Raw genomic sequence first — 12354 nt, forward strand, 5'->3', positions numbered from 1 at the left:
TTCCTCCCATCTCTTTTGTCCTGAGCATAATCAACAGTGTTGATCCCAATCGCCCACTTTCTTGGAGGCCTTTGCCTCTAGGGAGATGACAATGAGGAGCCCAGGCAGTCCTCCAGCCCACACTTACCATGGGTCAGATCCCTTGAGCATGACCAAGAGGACAGCCAGAGAGACAGGAAGGCAGGGAGAACCAGGACTGGGATAAGCACAGGTGGTCCCCAAGTGGGTAGACCAGGGGTCTCAAACTCAAAGGCCTACAGGGACCAAATAAGTACCATGGGCTTGGGGCTTGGTGTAATACAATAGGGAGCGGTCAGGCCTGTGGCAAACAGAGAGTACCTGCCTAAAGCGGGTAGCTGCAACCCAGGGCAGCAGGAATGCAGGCCCAGTGATGCCAGAAGTTCTGGGTTTTCAAGAGAAGCCAGGAGTCCAGCTTTTTTAAAAATATGAAGTCTCCCAATGTTTAAATGTTGGCAACAAAATTAAATTTTCTACAGACTCTTTGGGGACCAAAGTAAATGCCTCTACAGGCTCCACACTGCCTGCTGGGCACCAGACTGAGACCTCTGGTGTAGATAACAAAGTAATGTCACAGGGCATTCAGTTACATCAGAGCACTGTAGCAGCTCAGGAGGCCACCAGGATCAGCCTGAGCTCACAGTAAGCTGTACAATGCCAAGCAGTTCATGCCATCAGGCAGGTCCCACCTGGCACTCAAGGGCAAGCAGCTACCCTAGGAGAGGGGCTCTTGGGAGACCACAGGGGTGGGGCCTCAGCTTGGGCTCCAAGCACAGACACTGGGCCAGAGCTGACACGTTGACCAGGACCTGCCATCAATTGCAGCGCCCACCAGCCTTCGGCTCAGGAAGGCAGGTCTGGGTAGACCAGGCCAGTGCCCAGCTCAGAGCTGTGCCACACCCCTTGGGTTTCACTCTTCCTCTCGCTATGTTTAGGGGCAGTGAGGAGTCAGGTGGTGTCCCCAAGCAAATGTCTCCTCTGCAGACAAGTTACTCCTTTGGGCCCCTGACAGGGCCCAGCAAGCTTGATCTAGCCTAGTCCCCCTGGATTCTCCCCTTTATAAACTTTTCAACACAAGAGGTTGGAAAGGGAGTGGAGACCCCTGACCAGCAAGGCCAGCTCTGGGCTTCTGGACGTGACACCATCATTCCTAGAAATTCTGACCCTTCTGGATTCCCCCTCTCCCTAACACAACCAACCAAAGGGCACAGGAGCACCTTTCAGACTGGAGGGTCCTTGAGGGAAGGCCCTGGTCTTGGGCCTGTCTGGGTTGTCCCCATCCTCCTCTCTGGCCCCCTGCAGAGAGACCCCAGGAATTAGCACATACCCCTCTACCCACCTGTGTCCTTCAGGACCTGGGTGAAGGACCACATTCTGCTCACCTCTCCTTCAGGGGACTACACCTGCGCCTGACCAACATCCCTGCACCTTCCCAGCGTCTGAGCTCCCGGCATGGACTGCAGGAGCCTCCCTCCTCATGTCCTTACAGCCCAGGCCCTGCAAATCAGCTTATGCCCAGGATTTCCTGAGCACACGCTTCTACTTAAAATTATGTGAATTTCTGTTGGCTAATAAGGCTGGAACCCTGATCCACAGGGCAGAATCATGAAGCAGAAGAAAATAAGCTGGCACCAGGAAGACATTTCCAGAATGTTCCAGAGTTGGCTGGCTTTTAATTTGGAAACAGGTTTTGGCTACAGACATTTAGGTTTAAGGCACATTCCAAATTACAAGAAGCCCTGTCACTGGCAGGGAACTGGCTTTGTTCTCATGGTTCTGCATGGAAGATGGAACAGATGACTTTCTGGTCTTTTTTTTCTTTTTTCTAAAAAGGAGTGAGTTTGGCAATAACAAAGCTAATGACACATTCTCACCAGACACAAAGATTAACCTTCAGGGTCCTCCCTTGTTCTCCTCAGTGAGGACACAGTGCTCCCCCCACCAATCACTTTCCCCAGAAATGTGTACGCAGCAGACAGACTCGTGTGCACCTTGGCTGGCATGACTGTGAGAAAGAAAATGCCTCCACGTAAAAATATAAAATCACATGACTAAAATAAAGCCAAGAATCTTAGCCACAAGCAAAGTGGAATGAGGGCACGAGTCAGGAACTAAAACATCTACCGAGCAGCAAGAGGCCGCGGCGGGTGGAGTGGGAAAGGCGTCCTGAGAGAGTTCCGGACGGGCCCAGGTCCTCCAGCGCGACACACGGATCAGCAGGGGTGGGGGACGGCACACCTTGGGGCTATTTGTGGATTTGTCGGAAACAGACATTCTTTTGGCCTTTCCCTGGCACTGCTGTTGGGGCAGAGCGAGCCACCAGTCGCTGCTCAGTCGTTGCCACCGCAGATCTTCAGCAGGATCTTCCGGTAATCCCCCGAAGTATCTCCCTGGCCACGGAAACGAAGCAGGTGTCAGGTGAGGGAGGCACAGCCACTTTCACTCTTCTGGCTCCTCTGCTTGTGGCCCAAGTGTCCTTATGGACAGGCAGGCCCCGTCCCAGGGAGATGTCCCACCCCGCTGGGCCTGGAGCAGGCGGCACAGACGTTGTGGGACAGCCTTCCCCCCCAGGCCTCCTCCCTTAAAAAACAAAGAGCTGCACTTGCCCCAATTATCCAAGTCAGATAAATAATCACAAAAAAATTTTAAATCAGCCTAAAAACCACTACCCAGAACTAACCAATACTGTTCTTCTCCCAGTGCATTTATGTTACACCAAATTGGGGTTATACCATTACGGAACGGTGAGTCCTGCTCTGGAAACAATCTCGTGTGTAACCATCCGATGGAGGACTCAGGCCACCCGGCTCCTATGAATCTCTCCTCTGTCTGAGACCACTGCACTCACTCCAGGAGCGCAGGCCAGGCTTGGCTAATTCCTAATCGTTTCCTTCCACCCTAAGCGATCCGAGGGCGAGGCCTACAGCCTCTTCCTGACGTGCACAGCCTGCCGGCACCCAGAAGATACTCTGTAAGCCATCACTAACTCTCTACCCACAGCATCCTTCGTGTGGCCTGGAGGTTGGTTTCCCTCAACAGGAGGCCGACACCATCAGACGCTAGTGAGTCTGAAATCAGAACCTGGTCCCCGTGATTCAATTTCAAGGTTCCCGTGAGTTCGGGGTTTAACTGGCAGACCACCCAGACAACAATAAGTTTTGTCAGCCTGGGCCTGGCGCACGGTGATACACAGTGGCCAGCGTTAATTAGGCACTTTACGTGGACTGCCGCGATCCACACCCACAACATTCTCAGGGAGGAACTGTGATTTTCCCCATCACGATGGAGCTGGGGTGCAGGGAGGTTTGAGGAAGCTGCTCAAGATCACAATTAGCTGGGACTGGACTCCAAGCAGCGTGAGCCCAGGGCCCTCGCTCTGACTGCCCGACCTCGTGGTCTCTGCCCTAGAGCTGAGTGAGCCCGAGCCGATGTGGGTTCTCATGGACAGATCACAGAATCACACTCCGACGGTCAGGCCCAAGACCCGCCCTGCCCTCAGGAGATTATAATCTGTTCGGGGGCAACTAGATGAACAAGTTGAAAAGATTAAGTCTGAGGTCCATAAACAAGTTGCCCACTCATGACACAGAGGCCAAGCACATGGGTGTGCCAAGAAGAGAAGGTGGGGTGCCAGAAAGGTGCCCAGGTGATGGGGACACCAAAAGGTGGCCCAGTCAGCCCGCAGAGGGCTCATACCGTGATGTCGTGGTACAGCGACTTGCCGTACATCCGCTTGTACTCCAATCTGATGTCCAGGAGGTCGACCTCACTGCGAGACACCATGATGCGAATCAGGGTCCGGTCCTTCGTTCCTGCCCCCTAAAGAGAGTCCGCCCAGGGGCATGAGGCACAGGCCTCCTGGCCTCCCCACCCTCCCGGGCCCGCAGACCTCCTGGCTGAGGTGTGGCTCTCCCCAGGCCTCCCGCCCTCAGCCCTAGGGGCAGTCGCAGGCGAGGCCGAGACATCCCGGACTTGGGCCCTCTGCACATGGGAGTCACGTACCCTCATGGCCTTGTTGAGCCTTTCAGCAAAGAAGGCCGGGGTATTCTTGAGACATTTCACTAGAAGAGAGAAACTCAGCGTAACTAGATCTGCAGAAAACTCTCAGCCCAAGGGGGCACGGAGTACCCAAGTGTCCTCGTCGGAGGCCCAGATGTCAAATGCATCACTGCATCCATCTCTCCTCCTGCTCCTCTTGCAGGCTCAATTATCCTGTGATCTCGGCTCCAGCTCTTTGGAATAGAAATAGGCAGAGCCTGGACACCAACCCAACCTCCTTCCTGGCAACCACTGTGGTGAAAGAACTAGAGCAGCCAGGGATTCAGTGACGCTGGACCCGTGTGGGGATGAAGCACGGCTGGGGAAGAGGAGCTGTATTGCTGCACAGGCAGGAGGGGTGCACTGGAGAGGCCAAGACTCTAACAGAGGACGGGAGGCCGAGCGGAGTGAGCATCTCCCTAGGGCTCCTGGGCTACAGGACCTGCCCGGGGACACTGAGGGAAATGAGGATTTGCCATCTGTCGCCCCCAGGAAGCCCCAAGAAAAGCACAGTCAAAAGACAAGGCAAACGGATTCTCCCACGTGAATATAGAGAGGGTTTTGAAGGCCGCAGACCCAACTCCGCACGGGACCTGCAGCCCGCCAGGCCCCGCGTGGAAGGGCACAGCACCGTCCCGGGACCTGAGCCAGCTCTCGTCAGCACGGGCCTGTTTTGCTGTTGCAAGTAAAAATCTTTCCACGTGTTTCCATCACAAACATCTGACAACTGCCTGCAGGGATGTATTTTTAGAGGAAACTTGGCAGGATATGAGTCATCTTCCTCCAAGAGAGCAGCTGGATGCCTTCCCGCGAATACCCACACCGCAGCTCCCTTCTCCAGGGCCGCGCTGGAAACACAAACAGGACACCTCCGGCCCAGCTGGGGGCTGGACAGCGCAGGGATCCGGGAAGCAGCATGACTTCCCACTATGTGGACACTCTGGATTTAGCAATTTTGGATTCTGTGGTTCTTTCATTACACCACCTCTAAACTAAGGATGGGTGGGTGTCCCGAGCACTTGCAGGACAGGCCAGCCCGGCGGGCTGGGCGGGCAGGCGAGGCGAGCCGGAGACACTCACCCACGGCCAGCATGCCCTGCTCCAGGTCCCCCGACATCTCCCGGCAGATACTCTTCTCGATGTCTCGACCCGCCATTCTCTGATATTCGTTGAAAACTAGTAGGAAGACAAAAGGGGTATGTGAGGGACTGAACTGTGCCCCCTCTAAAATTCATCCATTGAAGTCCCAACCCCAATCCCTTAGAATATAACTACTTGGAGATAAGGGCTCTAAAGGGATAATCATTTACCACAAGGCCCTCATCCAATCTGACTGGTCACAGAGAGATCCCAGGGACGTGTCTGTACGGGGGAAAGCCCACGTGAGCACAAGCCAGGAAGAGGCCTCAGAAGAAACCAACCCTGCCTGCACCGTCACCTTGGACTTGCAGCCCCCACGACTATAAGAAAGTAAATATCTGTTGCTCAAGCCACCCAGTCTGTGGTACTTTGTCACAGCAGCCCCAGCAGACTAAGAGAGGACTCACGGGAGGCAGCCTCTGCCCCGAGGGAGCCCACTGTCCCTCCCTGTGCCTGTACCTGCCAGCTCTCAAGGCAGCCCGACTCTGGCACAAGTCACGTGCCCTGCCTGACACCCCTCCCTTGTGGACTTGCCTTGCCAGGACTGCCAATCTGCTTACCAAATTGTACCTTAATCCCCCTCCAAGATGTCCCCTGAGCACCACTATACGGTGTTCCCGCTTGCCCCAAGTCCCCCACACGTCCAGTTCCCCGGTCCCTCGCTATCACCTCATGCATGAGTCCTTCTGAGTCCAACTGTGAGCTGGGGCCCAGTCAGCCCAGCCGACTTTGCTTTCTGCTGCCCTCCCTGCCCCCCACCCAGCTCAACCTAGGACACGCTGAGCACCCAGGGGAGTGGACTGCAGGCTCCCAGAGAGGCAGGTGGCACCACGGAGACCTGGTCCTACCAGCTCTAGCTCTGCCCTGAATATAAACCTCTCCTTCCCCGGCCTGGGTCTCACGTTCCACTTGCATATCAAAGTTGTGATTTCTGCTATATCTGTATCCATTTTAATTAATAGTTTCTTCAACTCAGCTACTCTTTTCTCTTAATAAAAAAAAGTTTGTGAAATCATGGACTTGATGTACTACCTGTATATTCTATACTCATTACAATAAATAATGATTAAGATGAAAATATGTCCACTCACATCCCATTACAGGATAGCATAGAGGCTGAAATGTGTGCTCTGGGGCCAGAAGGCCTGGGTTCAGATCCGAGCTCAGCCATTTCTACCCGTGCGACCCAACCACCCTGTGTCTGCCACCACGACTGTGAAACAGGCAGGACCACAGCACCTGATGCACGCACGTACCACAGGACTTAACATGCATTCAGAACTTAGCCCAGGGCCCGGCGCAGAGCAAGTTTCACCCCCGCCACCCACTGAAGCAGCCCTGGCTGGAGCTGTCCACATTGGTCAGTGTAGTCACTGTCCTCAGACCTTGCCTGCCACTCGCAGGGGCCATTCCAACACACTGGTCTCTGGGACCCCCCTTTCCCTGGGTCCTCCCACCTCACCAGCTGCTCTTTCTTAGTTTCCTTCACTGGCCCAGCACCCTGTCCTCAAACCACTGGGCCTCCTCAAGTCTCCCTCCCAAGGGGAGCTCTTGCAGTCCCAGAGCCTGACACCTTCGGCCACTCACAGCTCCCAACTCCCATATCCAGTGCAGACCCCTCCTGCCCTCCCGCCTCATCGGCCCACTGCCTGCCTGCAATTCAACCCCTCGGGCTTCTCCTGTCCTCCCGCCTAAAGCCCGCTCCACCCATGGCTCCCCAGTCTCAGCCCAGGGCCACTCCATGCTCCCCCAGCTCAGCCGAAAGAGACCCCACATCAGCCCCGACTCTTCTTCCTCCCACGCACCACGTGCAAGTCATCAGCAAGCAGGGCCGGAACCTGCCCCTCCTCACCCCCTGCCCTACCCGCGTGCTCTGAGCCACCACCGTTTCTCCCCTGGGTGGCCACAGCAGCCTCCTGATGGCTCCCCACCTTGGCCAGGGAGCCCTTCACTCCATTCTCAGCACCGCAGCTGGTGAGCATGCGCAGCCACCTCTACTCAGGACCCTCCAGTGGCTTCCTGTTTTTCTCAAGATAAATACTTAACTCCGTGAAGACTTCAGCAGGGCTTCTCCTGACTCTGCCCTCACCTCCTGCTGCCCTCACTCACGCGTCTGTTCCAGCCACAAGGCCCCTGCGCTGTCAGCGGCTGGGAAGCCCCCTGCAGGGCCTCTGCACCTGCGCCTCCCTAGGGTCTTCAAATCAGAGCCGCTGCCTCCGTGGGGACCACGCCAGACCACGCCCAGCACTCCCCACCCCTGCTTCCAGCTTTATTCTTCTCTACAGGATTTGCCATCTGATTCAGATTTCATCTCATTTCTGTTTACTGTCTGTCTCCCCAAACAAAAAGGTGCACCCCGCCAGCACAGACTGCAGTGCTCTGCTCCCTACCGCTCCCTCACGCCTGCCCCACACCTGACAGACGGGCACAGTAAATGCTGCCTGGTGTTATAGTTACGCTGGTTTCTATGCTGCACTTTGGAAAAGACTGGATCAGGTGCTCCCAAAGGGCCCTCCCAACTCTAATATTCCACACTGTAGCGTAAAAAGGTGCCGGGCAAGGGGAAGCGCCCATTTCCTCCCCTCTTCCTTCACGTCCTCTGGAACCGAATGCTTGCCGGACTCAGGAAACCCTCCCACAGTACCTTGCAAACCACCACCAGGGGGCTCTTCTGAGGAAGCGAAAGCCCCAGCAGAGGGACCACAAGTGTTCCCACGAGGTGTTTCCCCAGTGTCCTGTCTCCCCTCACCTAACTGGCCCTGGAGGGACCCAGGCCTGTCTTACCTGCCACCAGGTGGGCCCTGCTCCGGGAGCACAGAATGGCGTTGAACTTGGACTCATCTGTTCCCAGGCGGTTCTCCCCGGCCGCATACAGCTCCTGGACAGAGAGGAAGACGCACATGCAGAGTGAGCCCCACCCCAGACCCAGGCCTGGGCCCAGGTCACCTAGGAAACGGGGGCAGTGCCCGGCTGAGGGGGCCCCTGCTGTGCTCCACTCACTGTGCTGAACAAGACACCTGCCACACATCCCCTCACTGGGTGGCACAGAGGACGGAGGCTGTGGGAAACTTGGACTAGGACAGCCAAGGCCGACTGGGGCACAGGTCGGGAAAGGAACAGGCTTAACCCAAGGGAGTCGTGCCACAGAGAAGAACACAGAAGGAGAGGCCTGGGCTCAAGTCCTGGCTCTGCTACCAACTTGCCCTGGGACGCTAGGCAGGCCACTGGCCCCCTCTAAGCCTTAGTTTCCTCGTTTCTAAAATGTGAAGGTTGGATGAGATACAGGGTTGCAAACTTGAAAGCCCACAGTGGCCAACTGTGACCTACCTTTGGAAACAGGCCAGCTATAAAGCTGAGAAGGGGGGACCCTGGCTAACCACGCAGTGGGGCGGTTACTTCTCGGCACCTGCTGAGCACTATGCTAGAGGCACGCAAGCTCACAGCCACCAGACCCAAACATCCAGACTTCTGTGTGCAAGTTCCCAATCTGGAAAAGTAGTTTCCCTATCTACAAGAAGCAACATGTGCGACAATAAATATTGCAACAGTTGATAGATCAGAGTTCTGGATGTGGAGTTCATGTAATTTTGTACCTACCCCATGTTTCACTGCATATTATCATTATGTTTGCAAGAGGAGCAGAATTTACATTTGCCTGTTAAATTTTTGAAGCTTTGAGTCCAAAATATTGGCCAATTTGCAACCTCTGACCAAGATGGCCCTTAAAGTGCCTTCTTTTTTTTTTTTGGAGACAGAGTCTCGCTCTGTCTCCCAGGCCAGAGTGCAGTGGCTTCATCCGGGGTCAACCAATCTTCCTGCCTCAGCCTCCCAAGTAGCTGGAACTATAGGCATGTCCCACCATGTCCAGCTAATTTTTCTATTTTTAGTAAAGACAGGTCTCACTCTTGCTCAGGCTGGTCTTGAGCTCCTGAGCTCAAGCGATCCTCCCACCTCCACCTCCCAGGGTGCTAGGATTACAGGTGAGAGCCACTGCGGCAGCCTAAAGTGCCTTGTAAGCCTCAGGTAGCAGCCCTTGGACCTAAGGGCACTGATACCCGAGGGCAGAGGGCAGAAGTCAGGGGCTCAAGATCCCACAGTTCAAGATAAGGCTGCAGCAGGTCTGGAACAGAGAAGCAGAGCACTAGACCTTGAAACTGGGCCTGGGAGCCTCAGGGGTCCAGCCCTGATCCAGAATTGGTGATGGACGTCACAGGCCAGGGAGACATTGAGGCAGGTCTGGGACCAAGGCAGAGACAGGTGTTACCTTGGCAAAGAAAACAGAGCCACGGGGCTATACTCTGTCTCCAGGGTTCTCTGGGCACAGGGCTCAACATTTCTGAGCCTCAGTTTCCTCATCTGGAAAGCAAAAGAACCAGACCACAAGAGCAGCTCTCCTCTAGCCCTAACAAGGGGACATGCCACAAGGTCCTGTCCCACCCTGCCAGGTGGCAGAGGTGATCGGACCACCGGCAGTTCCTGGTGAGTGCCCTGCTGTGGGTGGCAGGAGCAATGAAGGGGCACAAAGCGAGGTATGGCCAGTTCTGTCCCACCAGGAAGCCGTGGCTCTCTCCAGCCAGAACACTGGTCTAAATTCATGCGTGGAAGCCCACACTTCTCTAGAGAGGAGCTCAGATGCCTGGACTTTTCCCCTTTTATCTGCAACTCACAAGGACAAGGGCAGAATTCCAAAGCTGCACAGCTAATTTGACAGCAGGTTTCTAGGCTCAAACCCTCAAAAGCTTAATAGGCAAGTGCAAATTCTGCCCCTTTGCAAACATAATGGTAAACGCAATGAAACATGAGGAAACCAAGTCACATGAAATCCCACGTCCATAACTGTGATCTATGAACCACTGCAGTATTTACTGTCTCACATGTTCCCTCTTACATACGTGGAAACTGAAGCCCAAATGAAGGCTGGGTGACATGCTCAAGGTCACACAGCTGAGAAGCAGCAGAGCATATCTGAAACTCGTAACTTCTGGAACCCACTGCTTAACTACTGCTCCTTCCATCCCCAAGCACCTCTCTCGTGAGGCAAGAAAGTGGGAAACATCCCTGGTTTAGGAAGCCCAGGTGGGGTGGCTGGCCTGGCCTCACTCACCTGAACATCTCTCTGGACGAGGGACATGTCCACGTTTGTGCTTTCATCTCGGTTTCCCTGCAAGGAAGCAGGTTGTACGGTCAGGCCCACTCCCTCCTCGTCTCCTTCCCTTGCCCCATTGCTCAGTCCCACCTCTCTGATTTCCCCTCCTGGGAGACATACCTGAGAGAGAGAGATGAGGAGTCGCTGGAAGTGCCCTGATGTGTCACTTCGAATGGCCTCCTCCAGGGTCTTCTTGAATTCTGCAAGGTAGAAGCAGATAAGGTCCACTCTGAACACCGTGCACGGAGCTGCCCACTGCAGACACGGTCGACAGTGGGCTCCACTGAGAGAAAGGCCCGGGGGTCTCAGATGCGAGGAGACAGGTGGCCCACCTGGCCCTCCAAGGGCTTACAAGCCTGTGACCTCCAGGCTGACCTGGCCTCTGGTCCAGCTTGGCTCAAGCAACACCCAAGAGGTTTTCCCAGCCCTCCCACCTTAGTCTAAGGTAAGACTAAGGTAAGTGACTAAGGTAAGAGCGTAAACATGTGTAAACAGCAGGCAGGGTTGGGTCTTGGGTCAAAGCCCAGAGAGTTGGGGGTGACAGGAGATGGAGTGATAAGAAGGCCAGCAAGGAATCAGAGGCAGCAGAGGGAGCTGCAGAGGGCCTGGGCCCCGCCTGACCTGCTTTGTAGGCTCTGCTCAGCTCCTGGATGTGCTCGTTGCTGCGGGAAGCGAGGATCTCAATCAGGCAGGCTTCATCGGTGCCAGCCCCCTGAGGTGGCAGAGAACACAACAAACCACACGCTTGTGACGGCTCCCTCACCAGCACCCAGGAAAGAGAGCAGGTGCCACAGCGCTGCCCTGACCCCAGGGCCCAAACCCCAGCAGCAGAGGCCCCTGACAAGACACACCCATCATGCTGTCCTCAGGCCTGGAGTGCCAGCTCCCCTCCATAGCCCTAGGAAAGCACCAGATAATGACAGTGACAATGGCAATGAGTAGCGGGTCACATTAAGGGCATCCCCATGGATGAGAAAACTGAGAATCAGAGAGGTGTAGGGACTTGTCCAAGGCCACACAGTAAATGGTCAGGTTTAGATGTAGACCAAGGTCTGTTTCATTCCGAGTTCAGCCATGAGTGAGAAGACAAACTGAGAACGTGGGTTAAAAGCAAGTAAGATCAGAGTGGACATGTGGAAAAACTAGAGTCCTAGAGTGGATGGTGGAGTGCCTGGAGACATCTAGGGAAAGGCAGTAGCAAAGAGAATGAACGGGATGCTGCACCAAGGACAGTGAGAAGGCAGAGGGCAGGGCCAGCAGCCTCTGTGGCTTACTAGCTGTGTGACCTTGGGCCCATTACTTAACCTCTCTGTGCCTCCGGTTCCTTGTCTATAAAATGGGAATGATGCTAGTACCTACGTCATAGGCAAGTCATGAGGATTAAATGAGTTAATGTGTGTAGAGCACTTAGTGACTGTCAGGCAGGAAGCATGACATTGTGCCAGCTGATTTATGATTACTGAGTATCGATACTGCCACTGTCAGCTTCCCCAGCGTTTACAAAGGGCTCACGCATAAGCCACCTTACCCACTGCTGACCGTGTGTCCTGAGAGATCTGTCCCCACCTCACAGATGCTCACGGACACACAGCTGCCGAGCGACAGCTGACCCCACACCTGTGTTACTTCCACACTCCCAGCCACCACCTTGTGAATCCGGCTGGAGACGGGAGCTGGACAGATGTCTGGGGGCCACCTCCAGGGCCCCATCACCTCCCCAACTACCTCCCGCACCCCTCCCTGGAATGAAGCTGGCAGATGCACTTCCACAGCGTCCGCTCTCCCTTCCAGGCCGCCACACTGAACCCTCTGCTTCTCCTTTTGGGGGAGGGCAAAGTCATTGTGCCTATAGGCCTCTGGTGAGTAGATTCCTTCTGGGGAATCTGCCTTTCTGGGGCTCCTGTCTGATTCACAAGGATTCCTCCTTCCGTGGGCTGCCTGCTCCCGACACACAGGGTCACACACAGAGCTGTAGGACTGGACAGGATGGACAGGACCTGCCGCTGGGTCAA

The 12354-nt window shown here is 55.1% G+C and overlaps 1 protein-coding gene across 7 annotated transcripts in view; it reads right to left on the bottom strand.

Annotated features, from left to right (window-relative positions):
* Positions 1-1656: 1656 nt before the first annotated feature.
* The window catches only part of ANXA11 (annexin A11), a 47761-nt gene continuing 37063 nt past the window's right edge, over positions 1657-12354 (bottom strand). For all 7 annotated transcript variants that reach the window (XM_045569090.1, XM_045569088.1, XM_045569085.1 and 4 more), the window contains exons 8-15: positions 10964-11054; positions 10463-10542; positions 10301-10357; positions 7981-8074; positions 5137-5232; positions 4021-4079; positions 3715-3837; positions 1657-2408 (exon numbers count right to left, since the gene is read on the bottom strand). In XM_045569090.1, the coding sequence (XP_045425046.1) occupies positions 2349-2408; positions 3715-3837; positions 4021-4079; positions 5137-5232; positions 7981-8074; positions 10301-10357; positions 10463-10542; positions 10964-11054 (660 nt within the window). In that variant the 3' untranslated portion in view covers positions 1657-2348. The remainder of the gene's footprint in view (positions 2409-3714; positions 3838-4020; positions 4080-5136; positions 5233-7980; positions 8075-10300; positions 10358-10462; positions 10543-10963; positions 11055-12354) is intronic.

This window comes from Lemur catta, chromosome 14 (assembly GCF_020740605.2).
Source record: "Lemur catta isolate mLemCat1 chromosome 14, mLemCat1.pri, whole genome shotgun sequence".
Lineage (NCBI taxonomy): Eukaryota > Metazoa > Chordata > Mammalia > Primates > Lemuridae > Lemur > Lemur catta.